This window comes from Trachemys scripta, chromosome 8, assembly GCF_013100865.1.
Source record: "Trachemys scripta elegans isolate TJP31775 chromosome 8, CAS_Tse_1.0, whole genome shotgun sequence".
In the NCBI taxonomy this organism is placed as follows: domain Eukaryota; kingdom Metazoa; phylum Chordata; order Testudines; family Emydidae; genus Trachemys; species Trachemys scripta.
This window is the reverse complement of record NC_048305.1, coordinates 64,222,673-64,249,559: the sequence shown is the minus strand read 5'-3', so window position 1 is coordinate 64,249,559 and position 26,887 is coordinate 64,222,673. Positions and strand designations below refer to the sequence as shown.

The 26,887-nt window shown below is 45.9% G+C and overlaps 1 protein-coding gene across 1 annotated transcript; it reads left to right on the top strand.

Moving 5' to 3' along the window:
• On the top strand, positions 1-26,887 carry LOC117882090 (complement factor H-related protein 3-like). Its single transcript, XM_034780073.1, has 7 exons — positions 1-173; positions 8,096-8,272; positions 13,556-13,744; positions 15,231-15,413; positions 15,553-15,765; positions 17,397-17,570; positions 26,688-26,887. Exons 1-7 carry the CDS (start codon positions 11-13, stop codon positions 26,885-26,887), a joined length of 1,299 nt encoding a protein of 432 aa, XP_034635964.1. The 5' UTR covers positions 1-10.

Below are 26,887 nucleotides of genomic sequence, written 5' to 3'. Positions count from 1 at the left end.
AGTAAAAAGCATGATCAGTCTTCAAAAGCAGTTGCTGAGGACAGAATGTAGAGAAGCACAGAGCTCAACATCAGCCATTGAAAGTACTGGATTTAATTGGTCAGCCCTCAGAATGACTTTGCTGAGCTGTATCATCATTCAGATACTCTGGGCTTTCTCTGCTAAGGGACAAGGTAAGATGCAAAAGGAACCAAATATTCAACAACACTTTAGCTTAACTCTTCCCTGGTGTGGGGTGATATTCAAATACGCTCAATGCTGCACATAGTCAAGTGCTGTTACAGTGAACTGTCAAATATACAACTTCAGCTCACATCATTTGATAGTGAAGACATCCCCAACCCCGCTTTACAAGGACAAAACAATCAAATATTCAGTAAATAGGACAAAGCCATTAACAACAGAATGAATGAAAATCTTTGAAGGCAGAAGCTGTGTTATTGAGTCTCATTTTTGGGTAGTTCTAGAGAATATTTCCACATGTCAGAGCTACTGCCTGTTAAAACAGAGCTGAGTGCATCCCCCAAAATATAGCAGCTTTCAGAGTGCAAAAGCTGAGTACGTCTGTATGTGTTACTTCTGTTATCAGAACAGCTGATGAGATTCACTCATGTATTCATATATCTATTATTTATGCCATACTATGTGAATTGTAATTATATTCGTTGTGTTCTGGTTTATTTAGAAATTGTGTTTTGTGCCACTCCCAGATTCAGTGTTATATGGATGGAAGAAAACACTTTGGCATGTGGGCCTGATTTATAGATACCATGGAGACAGGAACCTTACATATGCTTATAGAGTGAGTGGGCATTTTGATTTCTGACACCAGACCTGCTTTGTCCATTCCTGCGATGTCATATAGTAAAATATGTCTTGGAGTGATGACTTTCCAGGTTTCTGAGTAGATAAGGGCTATTTATGTTTAGTGGTAGGAAAGGAGGATCCATCTGAAACCTAATTATTAAAGGGGACCTGCTCTGGGGATAAATCAGGGTTGTGCAGTGAAGGAGTCTTGTTTGTAAGACTCTTGTTTTATTTGAATACTAAGGATTATGTTCAGCATTTCTGACCTCAGAGTTAATCCTGCCAGGGTCTACTCACAATTAAACCAGCTTATCTGTTTAGAGGAAGGGGTAGACCTTCCACCTGGAATTAGCAGGGAGGGTTCTGCCCCCAGAACCCATATATTGTGGGTGGTCTCCTGATCTTGATCACAAAGCCAGTAGATCAGGTCCCAACTACACTGGAAATCACATCTGCATTTATGACATGGCAAGACTGTTGCACTCTTCTGGGACAATGCCATCACCAGCCTAGGAGTGTGTGTGAGCGGGATATAAGGCACTTTTGGTGAAAGGGTTCCAGCTGTGGGATGAACTTCCAGAAGAGATTAGACAAATCATATCTGTCCAACTTTTGGTCTCACTGCAAGACTCTCCTTTTTTTATAAAGCTTTTCCATCCCAATCAGAGTGACACTTATAACAACAACTACCTGCTCCCCACTTAAAAAATAAAATAAAATTACCCTAAGCAGATCCTCCCAGCAGCAAAGATAGGAGAAGAGCTATAGACTTCATCAAGTCCACAGGGATCTCACTTTGACAATCTTATGCAGAAAGTGCTTCTATAATGCAATTCTTGGAGTTAGGGAAAAAAAAAGATGGCTATAAATAATGTTAATTGAAGGGGATTTACAGCCTAATGTCCTGTTTCCAGTTAAACTTGTTTGTCTGTTTCTGTTTAGTAATTGCATGTGATCCTCCAGCAATGAATAATGGAAACTATCGCCTTCAAAAGAGTGTTCAGAAAAGAGGATATAATCAGAGTAGACTGTAATTGTAGATTTCACTTTGATTCGGACAACAGGGAAAAGACAGCAGAATGCACAAAAAATGGCTGGTTACCTATTTCAAGATGTGCCACAAGAAGCCTGCTATAGCATTCTATCAGACAGGAGAAGTGTGTGCCTTATACTATCTGTTCGGATGCTTGTAGCATGTTCCTCCTGGTGTTGTGAAATGTGTTGAAGTGATGGCTCTGCCTTCCAATTGCTGTTATGCAATAATTTGTAAAGCTGTCACTTCCTGACTGGTAGGAAAATCTTATGAGGGTGAGAAATAAAATAACTCAGACCATCAGATTGTATATGTCCTGGACACGGGCTAGTCGCTAAATGTCACAATTTGGCTGGATTATAGATGGCTCAAGTAGTGATGGCTGTTAATAGGATGCCCAACACTTTCCATTATAAGATCTAGTTTTCAGTTACTTATAACTTTGTCAAACTTAAATCATTGTGGCTGAAATTGGCTATGCTGAGTGTCTTCCTCAGTTTGAATTTTGTTTGGAAAGTTTCCGTTAAAATTAAATATTTCAGCCATTTATAACAATGAAATGAGGAAGAAATATTTTGTTTTGCGTGTGTTGACATATTCTTACAAGTGTTTTGTTAAGGAGCTCTAGCACCCACGTTCTCTGGAGTAGGAAATTGAAATCTTGCTGGGCTTTCCACCTGGTGTCAGGGATGTGACTTTTTCTGTACTCCCCAAATCTGGCCAAGTTATAAGCACAGGAAAATCTCAGTTTGCACAGTGGGGACTTGTTAGAGTTTGACAGAGAAATTCTCTCAGGATTCTGTCTGCACCGCGCATGCTCCAGGGCTGCAGGTATTGTGCAGGACTTTCCTGCTAATTGCTCCTCCCGACTTTTAAGGGCCACTTTGGTGCCAGGAGCCAAAACTGAGAGCAGGGAGACTCTCTCCTGCACTCTCATTGTTCACACTACTGGTTCCCAGTCAGCCTGGAGGAGGGGGAGGAAGTAGCTTGACTGAACTTCAGTGGGGTGAGGAGCACAAGGAGCAGAGACAGGCTGTGGTGTGGAGATAAGGAGAAACAGGTGCAGGATGAGCATTATTACTGTTATTTATTGCGCCCAGAAGTACAATCGGCTCTTCACAGAAGATGAGGAAATACCTGGTACCTGTTCCAAGGAGTTTACAATCTAACTACTGGATATGACACAACCAGTGGGGGTGACAAACAGCAGGGACGGACTGAGTGAGGAAGGGCAAATATCACAGCAATATGATCACAGAGTTGCTCACGTCAGAAATGTACATTGTCATGACAAGTCACCTGCTAGAACTGGTATTTTTGTGTTTATATTAGGCAGACCAAGATAGTAACGTCTAGAGTTTTAGACAGAAACACAACAGAACATAAATGCTGCTTACTGTTATGGGTGCATCTTGGAGAAGGTGGCCAGTTATTCTTTGTGCATATAACTTTGGTGTGCAGATTTTCAGGACTATATTCACGAGCACACACACATGAAATTTCATCAACTTCTTGGTAGGTTTTCCCATAGTTACATATAAATTTACCATCTTCCATATGCCTGACAGAACACTTTCCTAAAGACAAAAAGATTAAGATCATCTAGCAACTGGGCATCTTTTCTAGCAATTGGACATTTTTTTCTTTAAAGTATCCTCTGACTGCTCTTGAAGCAATTCCATTCCCAACTCATCAGCTGCTACCCAAGGGTGAAAACCTGGCCCCACAAAAGTCAATAGGAGTTTTGCCATTGACTTCCGTGGCACCAGGATTTCATCCCAAGCCCCTAAGGCTTCATGCTAAGTCATTATTCACCCACTTATCACTGACTGACTCAGAGTCTGAAGATTTGCTACAGAGAAAAACAAGTTGCTCCCTCCTGTCAAGATCCTAACCAAGAGCTAGGCATGCTGACTCCACAGCCCACCAGGCCCCTTAGAGCCTGGGAGCAAAGCAGGAGGCTGAAGACCAAAATTCTGACACCCTGAATATTTTTTAACCCTTTCTCACCCACTTGCATGAGTCATGAGTGTCAGGAAGGTGTGATTGCAATTATATTGTGATTGAAGTGTGAACTTCTTGTAGCTTTGCGCCTCCTATCAAGACACTCCCACTGTATGCAAAAAGGATCCTCTACTTCAGACCCCCTCCTTAGAATTCACCTCTTCCATTGTCACTTACTACATCATTTTAACCACCAATATCTCTGAGCCTACTGTCCTGGTACCCAGAACTGCTATCCTGTGCATTGTGATGGTCTGTGATTGACGGTAAGCTATTTGGAGAAGGGACCTGGTCCTTGTTTGAGCTCTGTAAAGTACTGTGCATACTCACAACACTATTTCATTCGCACAGAATCCAATTATAATCCAATTTGACCCACTCCTCTCTTCTAAATTTCCATGAGCAGTAGTTATTCCTGACAGCAACTTTATAATTAATCTAAGGGGGATTTTCATATAGTTTTTCAAATGTAGAATACAAACTTTTCAAACATCCAGGCCTCAAAAAATGAGTCTTTTTCTAAAAGCAAAAGTAAGAAAAACCACATGATATTTCTGCCATTTCTAGCTGTAAGACAGAATAGTTCATATGCTCAAAAATCTATACAGTGCCAGTTATAGTACAGCCCCATGCCTAATATAAGCAATTAGAATTTCAGTTTTGAAACTAAAAAGTTATGATTGTCTGTGTAACCATTAGCCAAGCCACCCTAAATGATTAAGCGCTCACTGGTTAAACTGTTAATCACTGATGGCACAAAGCTGTAAGTGCAAATCTCTTAGCATTTATCATTTTAACTACTACAGCATTGAACTGCATTCCAAACTGCTAAGAGTGTGGGGAGGCAGTGAGGTGGGGTGTTGAATTAGGGGAGTCTGGAGCAGACCAGGAAGAGGGAGAGAGGATGTGTGCTCAGTAAAGCTCCCAGCTCCAGTGTGGAGATACATTTTGGTGGCTGGTGGACCTGGTAAAGTCTCATGGATGAAAGCAGGACCAGTCTTCCTGCAGACTTTCGGCACCCTCAAAGGAGGTGATTTGTGCCCTCAGTGATTAACAGTGGAAGAGCTAGTGTAGATTTGGCATGACCATATCCCAGGAGAAGGGTTGACTTGGGACTGGACTCAGACCTAGAATTAGGACATATACTCAGGTGGCTGGGGTCTGCAGCTGAGGTGCAAGGCTGCAGAAGGGGAGCAAGAACTGGCTTAGGTCTGGGATCAGGCTGTGATGAATGGTTGCGGAAACAGGGCTGGAGACTCACTGAAGGGCTGGGGAACAGGGCTGGCCAGACAGTAATATGTTTATAGGTGCTCCATGAAACACTCTGAGTAGCAGACCGAGAAAACTTGGGTGTAGGTTACAGGTTTCTCCAACTGGAAATCAAAGCTTTCCACTTCACGTAGTAAGGCTCTAGCTTTATGAAAAGCTTTGTGCAACTAGCCTGAGAAAGCTGTTCTTTGGCTAAAAAACGTTATGGACAGGGCTTTCTGCCTCCCCAGCCCTGCAATTAGTATCCATCCCAGAAGCAATCTTCCAGGTACCCAGCCTATATACATTGTTTGTGTGTGTGTTTCAAGATGTTGACAGAGAATACGTGACCTTGAAGGGTGAGGATGTGCGGGAAGTGTGGGAGCAAGACTTCCTTTGCTTTAGATTATTACATTTTCAACACCGCACAACTCCTCTGGTGTTTTTTTGTGACCTCCCTTGGAAACATGTTTATAGGTGCTCCATGAAACACTCTGAGTAGCAGACCGAGAAAACTTGGGTGTAGGTTACACCCTTGGAGGTCACAACACTCTGGCTGAGAAACACTGGTCTAGTGGATAGGACACAGGCATGGGAATCAGGAGACTCTGCCACTGACTTGTTGTGTGAACTTTGGAAGTCATTTCACCTTTCTGTGAGACTTTCTTTTCCACCCTTACAACTGAATATTCCCAAGCACTAAAGAGCCTCTACTCCTGTTCAGAAGATTTCTCAGCCTACCATACCCCCTCCCATAGGTCTCTACCCACACAGATTATAATTGATCATTCTAAACCTACCTGGCCTGAGCTCCTCTCTGCAGCTCTCTCACTCTCAGAGAGATACCAAGTTCAACCTCAACCCCATCCCTTTGCTTCAGGGATGGAAATGCTGGTTGAGGATCCAGCACTGGGGAGGAAGGAAAAAGAGAGAAAAAAACAACCCCTCTCCAAATCCCTCAACCTTGTCTACATAAGATCTGTCCCCAGGCCTGGCTCCTTCTAATGCAGCTGCTGCCAGATATGAGGAGGAGTCTTTTTAAAGAGACGCTCATGCCCCTGGATGACAATTTTGGCAGGGAGGTGTAGGTACGAGAATAAAGCAGTGTTGTAACACCCTTGCCTCCCCGCAGCCCACCCCAGTCCTTGTTCCTGCCAATGCTGCTGCTGCTTTATGTAATTATTAGTATATATAAATTAGTAAATATAGTACACAAAGACATTTAAGAAATTAAGGGAAATATATATTTACTTATTAAGGCATTTTGGTGTTGGATCCCAGCCCTCTTTAGCATAGTTGATTAGATTCCACCTGTCCTCGCTTTTAGATATGTAACCATCAAGACATCTGTAGTAAATTGACACACCTAACCATGCTGGAAAGGCTCATTCTTTGTAGTATTCATAATAGTCAGTTAATGCTCCATCTTCTAGGTGTTGGTAGGCACAGGGTCTCACTTAAAAAAAAAGGTTTAAAACGTATAATATTACAAGGTACATGCAAGAAAAAATCAATTTGATAAGTTCTGAATACTCACTGGTCAGTTCTCCCCTCAGCTTTAGTACTTTATTATTTGAATGTACCTTCCTTTCTTCTGTAGGATGGAGAAAAGGGACCACAGGAAGAAACCCAAGATACCTAAGGCAACAACAGTCAGTAGAAAGAGTTCTGAAACCTTTCTGCTCTAGTGCTTTACATAAAATCTATGTCCTTATGATTTAAATACAATCAGACACTGGCAGTAAATTCTTTTATTTATGATACTGACACCTTCTCAAACAATAGATTGTGACTCGTTAAAGTAAGAAGAAACAATTAAAGAAAGATCCAGACATAATCCTAGGATCCCTCAGTCTTGTAAATTTCCCCATATGAATCCCAAACTTTGCCCCATACATGAGCACAATGCTCATCTGATGGCCAGGAAGAAAGGACCAATGTGACAAAGGTAGAGAGTTCTTTAACCATTAAATTACTCATGGAAACACTTTGGTAAAGGAGCCCATCCATCTTCAAGGCATTGTGTAATCCACCCTACAAAAGAAAGGACAGCATGTATCAATTTAGTTGGTAAACAAGGACCAGACCATCAAGTGGGATAAAAGAGGGATCAATATTGGAGCCCACATTATATAATGCAGTGAGACCTCCATATTTATTGTTGTATGCTGCTTTCCACCCCAGCCCTGTTATACATATGAGGCCCAATTAATCTCCTGCTCATCTACTTTTGACTGTAATCCGACATTAACTCCATTGGTTATATTCGTAATCCACAATCCATTTTTTTCTCCTAAATTACAAGGATGTTTGTGGAAGAATTGCAAAGGGGCTTTTACCCATTTCAGAGAATACTTTTGTGGATCTGAACAAAGATGTTCTTTGGAGCAGGACCATGCAGCATATTAATGAATTCTTCATTGTCTCAGTTTTCTGGCTCTTTCCATGCTCCTCATCATAGTTGCCTGTCTCTAGACCTCCTCTTTATGCTATATATATTTTTGCTGTATAGTGAGCAGTTCCAGATGTTGGTTTTAGTCTATAAAACTGTACATGGTGTGGCACATTGTGACAGTTCAGGTCAGCCAAGGCACAGCTGCAGACAGTCCCTTGAAGTGCACTCTTGGGGACTGGAGGCAGGATATTCTTGCATATGGAGGCGACACAACTGTGGTGCTCACTCCCTGTTATGATGAGTCAGTTCTGTGTTGCTGATCTTCAGTGCATGGTGCAAGGCTCATCAGTGCAGCCAAACCGTAGTCTAATGTAAAGCATCTCTCTCCTTGTCTTTTCTCCCTTTACTGTCAGGTTATTGCAGTGACTGAGAGTTGTGTGTGTTTGTGCAGTAATGTTCCCAGGCACCATGTTGATAGATGAATTATAAATTATTAAAATAAATGAATTGTGAAAAGCCACCAGTAAGGTGTTCATTAGTAAGCCAAATGATCTTAGAACATTTCCCTACATCAAACAACACCAATAATGTTTGTGCATCTATTGCAGCTCCAGCATGTGAAGAGCCACCTGCCATAGATTTTGGGGGGATTGTTAGTGATGACAAATCGGAGTATAGAGAAGGTGACAAAGTGCAGTACAAGTGCAATCCTGGATACAGCCTGATGGGAACTGAATGGATCACATGCACTGGGAAAACCTGGACACCTGCACCACAGTGTTTGGGTAAGGAGAACTGCTTCTTTGCTCTTTCCCACAGGTTGGTTCTTTAGTAAAGATGGACCCAAATCAAACCCATGAATTCAAACGCTTCTCAACTATGGGGGACAGGGGAAGTGGTGTCAGAATTCAGAGCAGATTCATGTTTCCGATGGACCACACTTGATCCTTGGATCCAACTATCTGGTTTATGGCTCAAGCCATATCTGGTCCCAATTAATGAGATCTTTGCAGATCACCAAATAGTTTCAAATATGAAATTTGAATTAGGTGGGTCTCTTTTATAATAAGATAACAGAATGTCTAAATTTATATTACAATTTATATTACGACTATTTATTTATATTACAGAAGAGAGAATTTTCTCCATTTTACCAAATTCCACGATTTTTGTTGTTAATAACCCTAAATGCGAGCAATGACACAGGACCTGAATACTGGAGGCATGGTGTAAAAATATCCATAACAAAGAATATGGAGATGAAACACCATTGTATTATCATAAGAAAGAGAAGAGAGCTGCAGCATTAGGAGAAATTGGCAAATAATATTTATCAAGATCCCCATTTCAGTGGTCTCATAGGAGTTGATGGGCCCCCTAAGGCTGTACCTTGGAGAAGGGTCCAAAGGGCTGCATATCTCCATTTATCATGTCCTGCTTCACTGCTAAAAGTCCTCCCTTGAAAGCAGGGAAAAAGCCACTGAGTGAGCGGGATGTGCTAACTGGATATGCCTAGATAAACCTGGGGATGAGTACTATATACATACTATAGCTATGGTGTGTAAAGAAATGAGTATTCAACATTCCTGCAAAGGTCCAACCAAATATTGTAATAGGCATGGAAGCAATTAAAATTCCAAAATTCTATAAGAAAGTCCATTAATTCTATTTTAGTTTTTGTTATTAGAGACAGGCTATGGGTTGATTTTCTTTTAATGTAGTTTACTAAACAAATTAGCTGATACACTACTAAACTAGCAGGGTAACGTTCAGGACACTGAACGTATGTGATATTTCTTCTTCGAGTGATTGTTCACATCCATTACACATTAGGTGTGCGCGCGCCGCGTGCATGGACGTCGGAAACTTTTCCCCTCAGCGGCTCCCATCGGGCCGGCAGGGTCCCCCCTCCCGCCAGAGTGGCGCCCCGCTCTAGAGTATATATATCCCTGCAGGCCTGACCCTCCCTCAGTTCCTTCTTACCGTCCGTGGCGGCGTTGGAACAACTCTGTCTCTCATCTGAGAGTGTCCCTTAGCATAGTACTTAGTGTTATCTTTACAGTTATCAGTTCTTTAGTAGCTAGTGTTAAGCTTAGCAGTTATCAGTTCTTTAGAAATACTCAAACTTCTTTGTATTAGGTGTTTGGTCAACCCTGGCACCGGCCCTGGACGGCGGGGCATGCCGCACGCCCAAGGCTTCAAAGCTTGTGCCACGTGCCACAAGCCTATGCCACTAAGCGATCCACACGACTCGTGTCTCCGTTGCCTGGGGGAAGCACACCAAAAAGAGCGCTGCAAGATCTGTAAGGCTTTCAAGCCCAGGACTAAGAAAGAGAGAGACTTTCGCCTTAAGCAGCTGCTCATGGAGACGGCGTTACAGCCCTCCACTTCGACGGCACCGTCAACCTCGGTGTGTAGTGCCCCAGCATCGGTCCGTGATCCGGCGCCGGCGGGGCACCCTAAGCCCATGGCACCGAATCAGCGAGAACACCTCCGGCATCGGTCGTCTTCGCCGGCAAAATCGAAGGGCCAACCCGAGGGCCGAGGACGCTCCCCGCATAAGAGGGTAGCGCCCGCGAAGACCTCGAGTGCGCCTAAGGCCGTTGCGGCCCCGGCACAGATCCCGGTGACAGTGGCTCCGGCGCCGAAAGGCCCGTCGAGCCCCGGGATAGGCGCGTCGAGTGAGGAGGAAGGGCTGGAGGAGCTTTTGGAACAGTCCTCCACCCCGGACACATTTGAGGCAACAAAGGACCTCATTGAATTGTCCGCTGAGGGCCCCCTCCAAACTAAAGACGATCCGCCGAGACTGGCATCCAGAGGCAAGCCGGAAATGGTGCGCCCATCACGGTCACCATCTCGGCACCATTCATGGTGCCGGTCTCGGTCGAGCTCCGCCTCCATGGACTCCCGGCTTCCCTCCCCACAGAGAGCCGCACAGCCGTCGGGCCCCAATAAGCGCCCGGCACCGACCCAGCAGCCCTACTCGAGTAGGCACCGGGATGTGTCAGTTACACGATCCCCAAGACTGACCACACGTAGTCGTTCCCAGTCCCGTGGTCACCAGTACTGATCCAGGTCCAGGTCAGCAAGACACCGGTCCTGGTCACGGAGGCACTACTCTCTGACCCCGGACCGGCACCATCCCACGGCACCGCCGTGGCCTTCCAGATCACTGTCCGTGGTTTCAGAGGCAGACTTGGGCCAGTACAGCAGATATGCCCACAGGGCACAGGCCAGTAGGGAACACAAAGCCGCTTGGCACCCTCAATCTGGGCTTGCAGGCGGCGGAGATGGTAGAGCAGGAGGACCCCATGGTTGACATCCTAAGCCCGGAGGGCCCCTCCAGGATCGCGCTCCCGCTCATAAAAACGGTCCAGTCCAACTACAAAACAGTATGGCAAGCACCGGCCTCCAGTGCACCAACTGCGAAAGGCGTGGAGAGGAAATACTTCACCTCATCTAAAGGGTTTGACTTCCTCTTCTCTCACCCAACACCCTGTTCACTGGTCGTCTCTGCGGTCAATGAACGAGAGCGATATGGCCAGCAAGCCCCGGCCCCCAAAGCCAAGGAGGCAAAACGCTTGGACTTATTTGGGAGAAAGGTCTACTCGTCCGGGGGCCTCCAGTTGAGGATCGCTAACCAACAAGCGATTCTGAACAGACACAACTTTAATTCTTGGGCATCAATCTCCAAGTTTAAGGAATCCCTGCCTCAGGGCTCACAACCCGAGTTTACGGCTATAGTGGACGAAGGGAAGGCAGTAGCCAAAACCTCCCTACAGGCCTCTCTTGACTCCGCAGATGCAGCTGCTAGGACAATCGCGTCAGGGGTAGTAATGAAACACTCGGCATGGTTACAGGCTTCCGGCCTTCCCCCAGAGGTGCAAAACACCTTCCAAGACCTTCCGTTCGAGGGGTCAGGCTTGTTTTCGGACCAGACGGATGCCAGACTACATAGTCTCAAAGACTCTCGAGCGACCCTCAAGTTGTTGGGAATGCATACCCCAGTGACACAGAGGAAACCCTTTAAGCCCCAACCACCGCAGAGGCAGTACCACCCTCATCCTCGACAGGAACCGTACCGCAGACGGGGCAGGGATAACAGGCGTAGACGTAACAACATGCCTAACCAGGGCCAAAATCATGGCCAAGGCAAGCCGCAGCCGGGAAATAAGCCAAGGTTTTGAAGCTGCGATCGAGGACAGCGTACCAAACTCTATTCCGGATCCACCTCTATGTTTCAGGGACCGCCTGTCCCGTTTTTACCGTACTTGGTCACATATAACATCGGACCGCTGGGTCCTGCGCACGGTGGAGGCAGGCTACATTCTTCAGTTCTCCTCGCCCCCTCCCTTCCACCCCTCTTCAGGGACCCCTCTCACGAGCAACTCCTCATGCAGGAGGTGCGGACCCTCCTCACAGTAGGAGCAGTGGAAGAGGTTCCTCCGGACCTAAAGGGGAAAGGATTCTAGTCCAGATATTTCCTGATTCCCAAAGCAAAAGGGGGCCTCCGTCCCATTTTGGACCTACGCGGACTAAACAAATTTTTGGTCAAGACACGTTTCCGTATGGTCTCCCTTGGAGCTATTATCCCATCCCTGGATCCGGGGGATTGGTACGCTGCCCTCGTTATGAAAGATGCGTATTTTCACATCGCCATCCGCCCGGCCCACCGGCGGTTCCTGTGCTTCACCATCAACCAACGCCATTTTCAATTTACGGTCTTGCCCTTCGGCCTGGCAACGGCCCCACGAGTATTCACAAAATGCATGTCCGTGGTGGCAGCTTTTCTTCGGAAAAGAAAGATGCACGTGTACCCGTACTTGGACGATTGGCTCTTCGCGGGCAGGTCGGAGGCTTAGGTCCGCTCCCACGTGACACTGGCACTACAGGTGTTCCGCAAGCTCGGTCTACTGGTCAATGTGCCCAAGTCCTCACTGATCCCCACGCAGAGACTGGACTTCATAGGAGCAGTCCTGGACTTGGTGGCGGCACAGGCAAGTCTTCCAGTGTCACGGTTCTTGGCCAGTCAAAGGGTCGTAAGCTCCATCCAACAATTCCCCACGACCATGGCCAGATGCTTTATGCAACTCTTGGGGCACATGGCGGCCTGCACACATGTAGTCAGACATGCCCGCCTAAGACTCAGGCCATTACAGTTGTGGCTGGCCCAAACGTATCGCCCTAACAGAGACCCCTTACACCTGGTAGTGACAATCCCAGCTCGGGTGTTGAACTCCCTCCGCTGGTGGCTCGATCAGCAGCAGGTTTGCAAGGGGGTCCCCTTCGCTACCCCGCAACCCACTCTGACGTTAGTAACAGATGCGTCGGACCTGGGTGCTGCCCCAAGCACCTGCTTGTTTTGCTGGTGCCTGGAGCCGGCCCTGGGAGAGGGGATGGGAGCCAAACCAGATCAGTAGAACAGGTCAGCCACCGATTCGCCGCTCTCCTCCTCTGCCCCCCACCCCCAGCTCGCCTACTCACCCCCTGCCACTGCCCACTCGCTCGCCTCCTCAGCCCCCCACCCTCTCCGGCTCACCTACTTACTAGCTGCCACTGCCTGCCCACTCGCCTCCTCGGCCCCCCTCCCTCACCCGCTGCTTGCCTTCTCACCCCCCCGCGGGCTGCACAGTGAGCCCACCTACTCAACCCCTGCGGGCCGCACAGTGAGCCCACGTGGGCCGCATGCGGCACCTGGGCCGCATGTTGTGCAGGCCTGCTCTAGATCTATCATGAGAGTTGGCAACACTCTCTCTGTGTATGTATAGATATACATTTATATTAACATTTAGAAATACCTCTTTTTTCCTTGTCAGCAATGTGAATTTTATAGTTGTCGTTAGAAATACATTTTAATCTGTATCTTGATGAAAATAATGGATCTGATTCTCCACTGTCTTGCATCTTACAAAGCACTTTATACCCTGCAGAGAGAGAGAGAGAGAGTACAAAGCAGAATGGCCATGTTTTGCAGTCACTAACTACAGAGCAGGTAAATGGCTGCACAAGATGCAGGACACTGAAGAATCAGGCTCTATCATTTTCATTTTTTTCTGGTTTTTCTTTAGCACCATGTAGCCTCACAAAACAGCAACTGGAGACCAAAAATCTGCTTCTGTCCAATGGCCGAAGACATGCACAGTTGATTCAGAGTGACCACACACTGGAATTTATGTGCAGTGAAGGATATACCCTCACAACCCCTTCAGTCAGGAAGTGTGTTAATGGGCACATGGATTTGCCTTCATGCATCTCTGGTAAATCTGTACTGTATTTTGATATTTCAGTTTCTCAGTTTTATTTGATTTCTTGTGTAGAGTCAAGTAAGTGCATGTAGTGTTCTGGACTGTGACACCTGCCCCTTCCATTAGAGATAATCACTCATGAGAACTGTATCTCCCTCTATAGGCATCACTTACATGATGATATACTGTATTTTCCATAGGGCTCCTGCCTCATTCAGGGTGAATTCATTGCTGTTCAAAGGACCAGCACAAGGTAGGGCATAAATGGTGCATAGGCCTTGTGCTGCTCCTCTGTGCAGGGATGAATTTCTCCTTCAGTGAGCAGACTAGATGCTGAATGAGAAGCTTTTTTTACTGCATGAGTCGGGGTGCTCCAGACCACTGCAGAACGTGTAGTGAATGAATCAGAGCTCACATTGAACACTGTGGGCAAAAATGATATTAAACAGCTACCTCAATCATTGTTCAACTTTCACTCTGAATGAGGCAGGGTTGCTCTAGAAAAAATACAGTATGATTATGCAGTTAAAGGCCAGTCATAATGTATACACACAGGGGGCAAAGTTAAGGTTGTACAGGCAGCCTTAACTTTGGAATTTCCTGACTTTTCGGATGCTTCACTTTGTAGCCCTAACAGTCTTTTAACTCAGTTTTCTTGTGTATATGTAGAAAATATATACTGGTTTTGATGTCTATGTGCTAAACTGCAGAGCCATGTGATAAGATGTGCTTTTGACAGCATCCCCTGCCATTTGCCCACTTACCCATCTCCCTGGGATTTCCAATAACTGAAAACACTGTGCAGCTTCATATTTAGTGGCACTTGTTTGGGATGGCCTGCATAGTTCCTTCCTCCTGCCTTTGGCATTTGTGAGTAATGTGGCCAATAAGGCAATGGGCTGCACATAGAAAGATGAGGATGAAAAGAAATATTGAATAGTCATCTTATTCAGTGAGCACCATCCAGCCTGTGCACTGAATGAGGCAGGGGTCCTGTGGGAAAAATAGCGTGAGATCATGCGATTAAAAACTCCAACGTAATGCATATGCATATTTTGGATGCTTCACTTTGCAATCTTAATCATCTTTTAATATAGATTTCGATGGTGTTTTGTATGTAATACAAATATGTGCAATCGAGCGTGTGAAAGAGAAAGATACGTATCAAATACAAGATATACAATTAAATATATTGCTTGTAAAAATTAGTGTCTGAATTAAGTGAATAAAACCCAAGAAATTCAGAGCCCCATCCTCAGCTGGTATAAACTGACATTGTCCCATTGTGTTCAGGTGAAGTAACACTAATCTACACCAGCTGAGGATGAGGCCCGTAGTATTTTGGTCATTGTGCCTAGCTCAGCCACATGAGGTTTTTACAAGTGGTTTCCCTAACGCTGGGAAAGGAGCCATTTTCCATGTGCAGGACTAAAGCCAAAAAATTACATCATAACCATGTTTGCTTAAGATTATTATAATTGTCATTTTTTCCCTTAAGAAACAGGAAAAAACTGTAGCCGTCCACCTACTATTGAGAATGGAGACATAACTACATTCTTGGAAAAAGGATACACATCTGGCTCCTTTGTAGAATTCAAATGCCAAAAATTTTATGCAATGGAAGGACAGAACAGATCTTTTTGTGACGATGGAAATTGGACAAAAGCACCACTTTGTTTAGGTAAAAAATAACTGCCTTCTTAGGCTCTGAGGTTTATGTAGAGATTCACTGAATCAGACTCATCGCTTGTATAAACACATTACTTCAATGTGCTTACCTGGGGAGCTACCAAGACAACCTCACCTTTTTCTTGTTTTAGAGCCATGTGCTATCTCAGTGGAAGAAATGGAAAACCGGATGGTAGAGTTGAATGGGACTGCGAATGAGAACATATTGCAATGGGTGTACCTAAAACGTGGTGATTTTCTTGAGCTTCACTGCAAACCAGGATACGCACTTGCAACTAATTTATCTCAATCTACTTTTATGGTGCAGTGCAATGGAAATCCAATTGTCTATCCGGGATGCAAAGGTATGTGGAGATGGGCTCTAGCGGGTATCTCAAATATCCTGCTTTCAGTAGAAGGCACTCTGCAATGATAGGAATAAGTGAATGTGAAAAAGCTGCTTCTTTGCTCTGATTACTACAGTGCAGAGGCGAAAGGCTTCCAGACTGGATTTGTGTTAGGATAATTACATTTCAGGGGTTAATAGACTCCGTGAGGCAAATTCTCCCTGCTCCACTCTGCCCCCTCGAGTTAATCTAATAACCAAGTAGGCATTTATTTGTCATATAAAAATTTTAAAAATGTAAATGAGTTACTGTTAGTAACTAGGCATATCTAAGGCTATTTCAGATGTTTCTGAATCTATTCAGAGAGTATTTAATGGCAGTAGTCAGAGGCCTTCTCAGAAACACAGTGTTTGGAGCAGCTTATCCCTCTTTTGATAACAGAACTTGGCTCTATAATGGGAAAACTGAGTTTGTGCTTGGAGCTTGGTTTGTCGCTATTGGGTATGAAAGTGCTGGGAGTGGGAGCAGTGTACAGATGGTATGCAGTGGTGGATTAGCAATTGGGGGGCCCTGGAAAAATGGGTGCCTCTGTGCCCTGTCCTGCAATGCCCACCCAGCACTTCTGCCAGGGGGCGTGGGAAGCCCCCGTTCTCCACCCCTGCTCCCTGGCAGGAGCACTGAGTGGGCAGAGCTGGGCAAGCCCCTGCACCCTGACCTTGCTCCCCGGTAGGAGCACCTACTTGGATGCGGGTAACTGCAGGTGGAAGGGGTGGGGCCCACTTGATCTGGCCCAGGGCCCCACAAAAGGGTAATCTGCCTCTGATGATATGGTCAACTGCTGGGTGTAACATTTTGTAACTAGAGGATAACACAATATCCTTTAAATTTCTATGCTACCAGCCCAGAGACAGCATATTTACCAGAGCTGGATGAAAAATGAAGAAGCAGTTTTGTGAAAAGTGTTGCAATCTGATGGTTTTACCATTTTGCAGGGTTTGAAATAGAGCAATTTTCATTTTAATTCTTTTTTCCACAAAATATATACATTTTAATTTCAATATTTTGAATGTTGTTTTTTCCCATCAATCCCCCCCCCCCCCCCCCTTTTTTTTTTTTTTTTTTTTTTGCTTCTTACTGCAAATAAATGAATAATGTCCAGGGTTTCATCTCACTTTTTCCTTTTTCCACTTTGGAAATTTTGAAAACTTCTCCAACTTTGATTTTTCTACTTGTAACTATACAAAGATGAAAAAAAGAAAAAGTGGAGGAAAAAGCCCTCAACACCATTCAAAATTTTTATGAAAAACTGGAAAAATTCAAACCAAAAAACCAAAACCAAACAACCAAAACTTTTTTGTGAAAGTATTTGGTTTAGAAAAAAGACCATTTCTCATTTAAAAGCAACAGTTTTGAATGAAACATTTTGAACATCTCTGGCGTATGTATTGCTCAATAAAAAAACAGTACGTCCACATTCTATTTGGCAACTTCTTAAACAACATTACAGTAAAAGTAGGGGAGCACAGTAGGTTCCCTCTATGCAATTTCCATATGTTTTATTCAGAGATAAATTACAATAATTGCTGATGGATTGTACAGCCTACTGGCCTATTTTCATGTGTAAAATATATTTGTCTCATTCTCGTTAGAAATTGTATGTGATCCTCCAGGAGTGGTTAATGGTAGATTCAGACCTCAAAGGAACGTGTATAGGAATGGTGATGTCCTTATAATTACGTGTAATCATGGATTTCACATTAATAATGATCAAGATACAGCTGAATGCACAAAGAATGGGTGGTTGCCTTCTCCAGGGTGTAGCAGTAAGTTGCATTTATGTCTTATCTTGCTTAACAAATGTCAAAATCCAACTCAGTATACCAAACATATCAGATCGAGAATGCACTTGCTAACCTAGTATTTTTTAAAAAGTCAATTGTGGGTACTTGGTCAGGTGTTTGGCCCTTTCCTTTGACAGTACATAGAACTGACAGGTACATTTGTATTATTTTGTCATGGACATTTGTAGTTTAGTGTTTAGTAGTAGTTTTAAGCGGGTAAGAGATTTAGGGGAATCTGTTTACTGTTGTTTCCTGTACCCCAACCTAGCACCCATGCCTGCATTATGCCGAATATGCCCAGGTTCAAGATCTGTGCCTCCTGCCCGTGTTCCTTCTCTGTCAGCGATGAGTACCAATGCTGCCTCTATTGCTTGGGAGAAGTCCATGGCATCCAGGTGCAGTATCTGCCTGTCCTTCCCAACCCGAGAAGACATGGCTCTCTGCATCAAGAAGCACCTCTTGGAGGTCGCCATGAGGCTGCCATTGGGTCCAGGCTGTGGGATGCCCTCCCTACATCAGCCTGAGAAACCCAGGGGGCGCCTCCGACCACAGAGATCAAGTCCGGTTCTGGCGATACCAGTACTGCGGACCCCGTGCCAGGGCCTAGTCAGGAGGAAAGGAAGCAGGAGCATAAGCATAGCAGCAAGTCTTCCTCCAGGCCTACGAAGGATGATGCGCTTTCCATGACTTCCAGCCGTGGAGAAGCGGTGAATTCCAAGGCTCACAAACAGGATAAGAAATCACATAGACTGGCAAATTTGCTGGTACCAAGCACTGAGACGTGCACACCTTCAGTATTAGACCCCTCTTGAGTCAAGGGAACTGCCAGTTCTTCTTGGAGTAGTGTCCCTATCAGGGGTGGCTCTAGCTTTTTTGCCACCCCTAGCACGGCAGGCAGGCTGCCTTCGGCGGCATGCCTGCGGGAGGCCCCCGGTCCCGCAGATTCAGTGGCATGCCTGCAGGAGGTCCCCGGTCCCGCGGCTTCGGCGTCCCCACCGCCGAATTGCCGCTGAAGGCGCGGGACCGGTGGACCTCCCACAGGCATGCCGCCAAAGGCACACGCTTGGTGTGCTGGTGTCTGGAGCTGCCGCTGGTCCCTATGGGTGCTCCACTGTAAGTGTGTCTACGTCCCTTCGCTGCTGATCGGAGAACTTTGGTAGCAGTGTCCATTCAGCCCTCGCATGAGCTGCTCCTCAGCTGCCACGAGGCTAGTCAGTATGCGTGGGCAAACCCTCCTCAGTTCCTTCTCAACTGCCCCTGGCTAGAGATGGAGCTATAGCTGTCTGTTCATGGATTGTTAACTCTTTTAGAATTTCTAATTTTTAGCTTCCCTCAAAGCCTTTTTTTTATTTATTTCATTTATATTTAATTTTGTTGCTGCCCCCCCCCAAAAAAAGAAAAAAGAAAAGGACTTTGTCTTCCTGTGTGTGGGGGGGACTCCCCTGGAAAAGGGTATGCCCATCTCCCTGGGTTTCAAAAAGTGTCTCAGTTGCAAGGAATCTATCCCAGTGACTGATGGACATTCACAATGTGTTCACTGCCTGGGAGAGAAACAAATTCCACAAAAATGTGGCTTGTGTCAGCAACTGAAGCTCAGATCCAGGAATGACAGAGAATTTGAGGCTCAAACTTCTACTCACAGAGTTATCCCTCCAACCTCTGGAGTTCCGACAGGAGCCCTCATCACAACCCTCTACTTCGAAGGGAGGTGAGCCCAGGGAGATGTCCATGAGCCATTCTCATAAGGCCTCTAAGAAAAGGTTCATGAGTCCTCATAGTGAGCCCTGATCAATGAAAATGATCTCTGGTTCAATCAGTATCATCGGTACCGACGGCACCAAAGCCATCTAAATCTGGTACCCAAGGTATGTGTGGTACTGAACTGACAGAGGAAGTCAGGTTGCCTGAAGTCCCAATAGGCACAGGCAAGGAAGCATCGGTATCATGGGGGTGTGAAAAACATAGAAGATCTTCCCCGGGGAAGGCTCCATCAGTATGGATGTCAACATCTGTACTACTTGTGGTACGCCAGGCACCAACAGACCTCGCTATCAGGTCCACAGCTCCAACCCCTTTGGTAGAAGCCTCTTGGAACCGACAACCACTGCCAGTACCGACGCCCTTCGCACTGCCATATTTCCAGTGTGCGATGGATCTTTCAGTGTCTGATGCACTGGACTTGCCTCTGCTCAGTACTGGGGTCCCAGTACCGAGATCACCCAGAGCCCTTGACTCTCCGACGACTTCCTGCTGCACATCATCCTTTTTGTTGTCAGAGTCAGAAAGTGAGCAAGTGGACATGATTTCCCGCCACTCTTCTCACCTACCATACAGGGCCTAGTTTCAATAGGAACAGCAGGGATATCGTCCTTCTGATCCATAGCCTCCCTGGTTTGGTCAGCTGTGGTACCAACCATCGGGCCCCTTCCTATTGCAATGGCCATACTGGGAACCTTGGCAGCTACCTCTAGTGTGACCTACCAGCAACCAAGGAAACACCCTCCTTCAGCTGCTGCCTCGAGGGCTTCTGAACCCCCTGAACTGGTAAAGAAGGAACTGGAGGCCGAAGTTGAGGAGGAAGTTACTCCTCAAGCCCACTTCTCATCGTCATCACCAGATAAAACGGTGATGCCTCCTCTGCCATCTATGGCAGATGATTTTAAACTGTTCCAGGACTTGGAACAGAAACTGGCAGAAGCACTACAAATACCTTTGCAAGAGATGACAGAGTCGCACCACATGCTGGTGGATATTTTACATTCCTCCATCTCCTCCAGAGTGGCCCTCCCTATTAATGAGGCACTACTAAACCCCATCATGGTCATATGGCAGACCCCCACATCTGTCCCATCGACATGCAAGCAGGCTGAAAAGAAATTTTACATGCCACTGAAAGACAGGGAATTTCTCTTCTCTCACCTGCCTCCCAATTTGATAATTGTGGATGCAGTTGATTCTAAGGGCCGCCAACCACAGTTTAAATTCACCCCTTATGACCAGGACTGGAAGTACCTGGACCTTTTTGGCGGGAAAGCATACTTCTCGGCCACCCACCAGTTCTGCATTGCAAACTATGAAGCCTTATTGGCAAAATATGACTATCAGAACTATGCACAACTCCGTTGTTTTATTGAGTAGCTCTCCGATTCTCATAAGGAGCAATTTAAGTCCATAGTCAACAAAGGCCAACTGGTGGCTAAGACATCTCCCCAGTTTGCACTTGATGCAGCTAACATGGGAGCATGTTCAGTATCTACTGCCATTGTGATGAGAAGGGCCTCGTGGCTTCATCTATCTGGCTTCCCAAAGGAGGTTCAATGGACCATGGAGGATCTTCCTTTAGAAGGGATAAAGCTATTCACCAAGAAGACCGACGCCTCCCTAAACACATTAAAAGATTCCAGAACCACTCTTTGATCCTTCAGGATCTATACACCTGGGTACAAAAGAAAATACAGCTCCCAGCCACCATTCAAGTCTCACTCATCACAATATTCATCACAGAGATCATATGAACCCCAGAGGAAGAAGCCCAGATTCCCCAGATGGAAGATGTCAGGATCTCAGCTCACTTCCTCTCAACCCGCCACCTCAAAGCGACAGTTTTGACTGGTTGGTCAAGGTGCCCATAGAATATTCTCCTAATCATTATCTCATGTTAGAAAACCCCACCCATCCTTTCCAAGACCGTATCGCCCCATTCTGCAGCACCTGGAAAGAGATAACCACTGACAAATTGGTGCTGGAGATCATCCAGGATGGATACCTCATCCATTTCTCCTCCCTCTCAAACGCCCTTCCCCGTTCCTCTTCAGGAACCCTTCTCATGAGAGCCTGCTACATCAGGAGATAAACCATCACCTCAGCGTAGGAGTGATAGAGCCAGTGCCCACACATCTAAGAGGCAGAGGCTTCTGCTCTCGTTACTTCCCGATACTGAAAAAAAAAGGGGATTGGAGACCTATCCTGGACCTCAGAGTGCTCAACAAATTTATCGGGGCTCAGAAGTTCAAGATGGTAACTTTATCAATGATTTTTCCAGCATTAGAGAAAGGAGATTGGCTCTTGACTTCCAAGGTGCATACTTCCACATTTTGATTATACCGAGTCACTTATGTTACCTCAGATTCACACTAGACCAAGACCACTACCAGTGCAGAGTACTCCGTTTTGGCCTCTCATTGGCTCCCAGTGTTCTCCAAGGTCCTTTTGGTAGTGGCAGCCCACTTACGCTCTCAGGGCATCATGATTTAGCCTCACCTGGATGATTGCCTTCTCAGGGCACATTCCTTTGCCCAAGCCCAGCAAGTCACCCAGACCACACTGGACCTGTTCCAGAATCTGGGACTACAAATCAAAGCACAAAAATTGACATTAACACTAATTGACATTAATAGAGGTTAGAATTCATAGGAGCCAACTTCTACTCCATCCAGGCGAGAGTGCTCCTCCCATATCACAGATTATTTAGTCTCTCCATGCTGATACAGTGCAATCCAGCCCCATAGTTTTGGCCAGACATTGCCTCCAGCTCATGGGGCATATGGCCAGGGGCACAATGTTATAGCTCATGCCAGACTATGCATGAGATGCTTCCAAGCATGGGTCTATTCGGTTCGGTTTACAGGCCGAACAGAGACAACATAAACTACTATCGATGCCCATCAAGGTCAAGCAATCCTTGGACTGGTGGAAGGACCTAGTAAATGTCTGTATGGGAATCCCTTTTGTTCAGCCTTCCAACATCATTACCTCTGACCACCGATGCGCCCCTCATAGATGGGGCGCATATCTCAACAGTATCACCGTGCAGGACACAAATGGTTTCCATTCGAGACGTGCCTTCACATCAACCTGCTCGAACTCAGAGCAGTCAGAAATGCGTTTGCTCGCTTCCTCCCACTGATCAAAGACACAAACACAAAAGTCAAGATGGACAATACGGCCTGCATGTATTATATAAACCAACAAGGAGGCACCAGATCACCCTCCCTGTGCATGGAAGCACTAAAATTATGGAACTGGTGCATTTCACACAATGTCATGTTATCAGCGGCCTACCTACCAGGAGTACACAACATGACGGCGGACAGTCTCAGTCACAAATTCCCCCACAACCACAAATTGGAAATGGATTTGGTGGTTCTCAACAACATATTCTGACAATAGACTTGTTTGCTGCTTACCAGAACAGGAAATGTTCACAGTACTGCTCCAGAGTGGGGATCAGACAATACTCCATGGGAGATACTCTCCTCCTTCCATGAGACAAGGGTCTTCTTTACTCCTTTTCCCCATTCCCTCGAATACTGAAAATCCTGTTGAAAGTGAAAAGAGAAAAAGCAAACATCATACTGACTGCTCTCACCTGGCCCAGACAGATGTGATACCCTTACCTGTCACAGCTGGTCCACTATGTGCACCGATGACTCTTCCAATCACTCCTTACCTTCTATTGCAGAACAAGATATGCAGATTATGCAGCTCAAAGCCTGGATCCTTCATGGTTCCAGCACATATAGACATCTTGCTCTGAGGAGGTACAAGAGGTGTTATTACAAACTGGGAAAAGAGCTACTTGTCAAACCTACCTACAAAACTGGAAAAGATTCCAAATCTGGTGCCAGGCCAAAGGCATCACCCTGAACACAGCCACCCTGCCAGTAATCCTGGACTACCGGTTGACTCTTAAGAAATTGGGACTCTGTTAGTTCACTAACGGTTCAACTAGCAGCAACTGCAACCTTCCACCAGCAGGTAGAAGGATACTCAATCTTCTCCCATCCAACTACAAAGAAGTTTATCAAAGGCATAGCAAACCTTTTCCCCAACCCAGACTTCCCACTCCTCAATGAGATCTCAACCTAGTGTTAAAAGGACCAACTAGACTGCCATTTGAACCCCTGACCACTTGTTCATTAACTCACCTTCCCATGAAGATGGTGTTCCTGATCGCCATCATCTCAGCCAGAAGGATAGGAGAGATAGCGGCTCTGATGGTGCATCCCTCCTTCACTGTGTTCTTCCCTGACAAAGTCACTCTTAGACCACATCCAAAGTTCACTCCCAAAATGACTTCCACATTTCATATGAATCAGTTTATTCAGGTTCCAATCTTTTATCCCAAACCTCATCAGGATACTAGGGAAGCCATCCTCCATACACTTGACGCGAGTAGAGCCTGAGACTTCTATTTGGACAGGACAAGAGCTTTTAGAAAATCTCTGAGACTCTTCCTCTCCATTGCAGATAGGTCGAAAGGTACAGTGATTTCAGCTCAGACTCTACAAATGGGTCTCGACCTGTATTGAACTCTGTTACCAGATGCATTATAGAATACCTCCATCTTCAATAAGCATGCACTCTGTGAGATTGGTCTCCTCTTCTGTCGCCTTCTCTAGGGTTATCCCTGTGCCAGAAATCTGCAGAGCAGTTACCTGGGCATCTGCACACACGTTTGCAGAATACTATGCCATCCTGGGGATTCGGCTGCAGATGCCAGATTCGGTGCCACGGTACAATAAACCATGATAGACTTGATTCTGAAGCCCCAGCCTCCAGTGGTGGGCACTGCTCAGGAGTCACCTACAGTGGAGCAACCATAGGGATACTACTCAAAGAAGAATAAGAAGTTACTCACCTTGTGCAGTAACGATGGTTCTTTGAGATGTATGTCCCTCTGGGTGCTCCATGACCCACCCTCCTTCCCTCTACTTTGTAGTTCTTGTCTTTGACTCTGGAGTAGAGAAGGAACTGAGAACGTTTCATCTGCACATGCTGGCTAGCCTTATAGCAGGTGAGGAGCAGCGCATGTGCGGGCTGAACAGACACTGCTACCAAAGTTCTCCAATTAGCAGCACAGGGATGCAGACACAGCTACAGTGGAGCACCCATAGAGACACACTTCCAAGAACCATCATTATTGCACAAGGTCAGTAACTTCTTTTGGGACAGTCCTCTGGCTCTGGAGCATGTGCCACTAACACCGGGGAGGTTACAGATGGGACCTGGAGCGACATGAACTCTTCACCCTTGGGGAACCGAGTTCTCCATGCCTTCCTCTGCCATCTGTGCCTGGGAAAGGACAGGTCCAATCCAGAACTTTCCTCAGTCAAGTGGTGCTTCCAGCCATTCCCCTATGGTTTATATGGTTCTGCCAGCTTCAGTGGTACCATCATCAATACTGGGAACTGAGTTCTCATCATCTGAGGATTTGGATGGAGCACAAGGGCAGCCCATCCCCTACTGCCACTACGAGTACCCTAAAGGACCACCCGTTTCATGAAGGTGTCCTCCTCTAGCCACTGGTATCCCACTCCATGAGGCCCTCCACAGCATCCGCTGGATCGGTCCTGTTGGGTGCACTGGGGGTCCTGGCCTCAATATCCATCTTTGGAGCCTTCCTGTTCAGCATGAAAGGGGTTCACCCAATCCCCACTGCAGGCATCATCAAGCAGGCATTCAGAACCAGTTTTGGAGGATGAACTGCTTAATCCATTTCTAGCAGTACTGCCAGAATAGGAATGATTCCCGTCGTCCTTTCCAGATGCAGCTGTGACCTTGACTCCCCCTTGCCTCCAGATGACTTTTGCTAATTCTAGGACCTCCTTTTCAGGATATCTGAGGACCTTCACATTCCACTGGAGGAAGTACAGGACAAACAGCATCAGTTTCTGGACGTCCTTCATGCCTCGGTACCGACCAGGTGGCTTTACCAATCAGCTGGCTTGAACTGTTGGACATACTGTGGCCACTTGTGCACCTATCCCCAATTGACTTAAAGGAGATACTATGTCCCAGCTAAGACCTCTGAGTTTCTGTTCTCTCACCCTTACCCAATTTGCTCATGATCCAAGAAGGAATGGAGAGGGTCAGACAGCAGCATGCACTCTCCATCCTGGCAGACAAGGAGGGCAAGCGGCTGGACCTTCTGGATTGCAAGGTCTTCTCGTTGGCTAGCCTTCAGTTCTGGATCTCAAACTACCAGGCCTTATTGGTCAAATATGACTTTTTCAATTATAGTAAATTGGAGGACTTGCTGACAAATGCCCCCAGCAAGATTGGTCCTGTTTCCAGGCTATCCTGAAGGAGAGCAAACTCGTGCGAGAATGGTGCTTCCATCTGCTGTGGATGTGGCTGATACCTCTTCGTATACAATGGCTACAGAAATTGTCATTAGGAGGGAATTGTAGCTGCATTCATCTGTTTTCCCCAGGGAGGTGTAAAATACCATAGAGGACCTCCCTTTCAGTGAGTCTCATCTGTTTAATCAGAAGATGGATGATTCACTCCACTCCCTCAATGTTTCCAGAGCTGCACTATGATTGATGGGTATCTATACACCTGCACCCAATGAAAATTCTGCCATCTGAAACCTGCAAAACTGTTCAGGACTCCCCAGTTCTTCCAACAACCCTATAAACCACCTCACAAGTGACAGAAGGCTCAGCGATCACATCCTCCAGGACCGCCTTCACAGCATTTAACATCATATGTTCAGTCTTCCCAGAAGTGATATTTCTGAATGCACCTAGAGAACTGCCAATCACTTTGCCTCCTGCTGTACACCCGATGCATCCCGTTCGGGCAGGAGACCAATTCTGGACCTCCAAGCCTGAATCACTTCATCCGCAAGCCCAAGTTTCATTTGGTCACTTTAGCAGCCTTCATACCATCACTAGAAAGTGGCATGTGGTTTATGGCTCTTGATATGCAGGACACCTATTTTCCTATAGACATCCATCCACCCACAGAAGGTTCTCTTGAGATTCACAGTACAGAGATTCCAATATAGAGTTCTATTGTTCGGACTCACCACAGTACGCAGAGGCAGAAACTAAATGTTATCAGCAACTGAACTCCTAGTGTATTTTGCTCTGGTGTTTGTTTAATTTTTGGACAGATTTTTATCAGTGCTCATGTTGTAAGTTTCATTGCCCACCTACATCTGACTGCATGTTTGTAGGTTCTAGTTGCAACCTTTATTTAAAATTAGTGGTTTTTTTTGTGGTTATATACTGTGTTACAAAGGGCTTAATTAGATACAGTGGTTTGTGGAAGGGTTTTGCTCATTTTACTCTTCTATGTCTATCTTTTCAGATACACCATGCCAAGGTGTTCCAGATGTTTCCAATGCTCAAACTGAAGGTAGAGTGAAGGATAGTTATGAGCCTGGTGAAACAGTACGTTATCAATGCCATTCTGGTTTTATTATAAGTGGATCACCAGATGTTACATGTAGAGCTGGGAAGTGGACCAAAACCCCTGTATGCAAAGGTAAAATGAGTGACTTGATCTAA

Bases quoted from the DNA above. Each gene is read 5' to 3' on its own strand.
- LOC117882090 (XM_034780073.1), top strand. From the start codon at position 11: ATGATCAGTCTTCAAAAGCAGTTGCTGAGGACAGAATGTAGAGAAGCA. The intron at 8,273-13,555 runs GTAAGGAGAACT...GTTTTTCTTTAG, and splicing joins ACCTGCACCACAGTGTTTGG to CACCATGTAGCCTCACAAAA. The intron at 15,766-17,396 runs GTATGTGGAGAT...CATTCTCGTTAG, and splicing joins TGTCTATCCGGGATGCAAAG to AAATTGTATGTGATCCTCCA.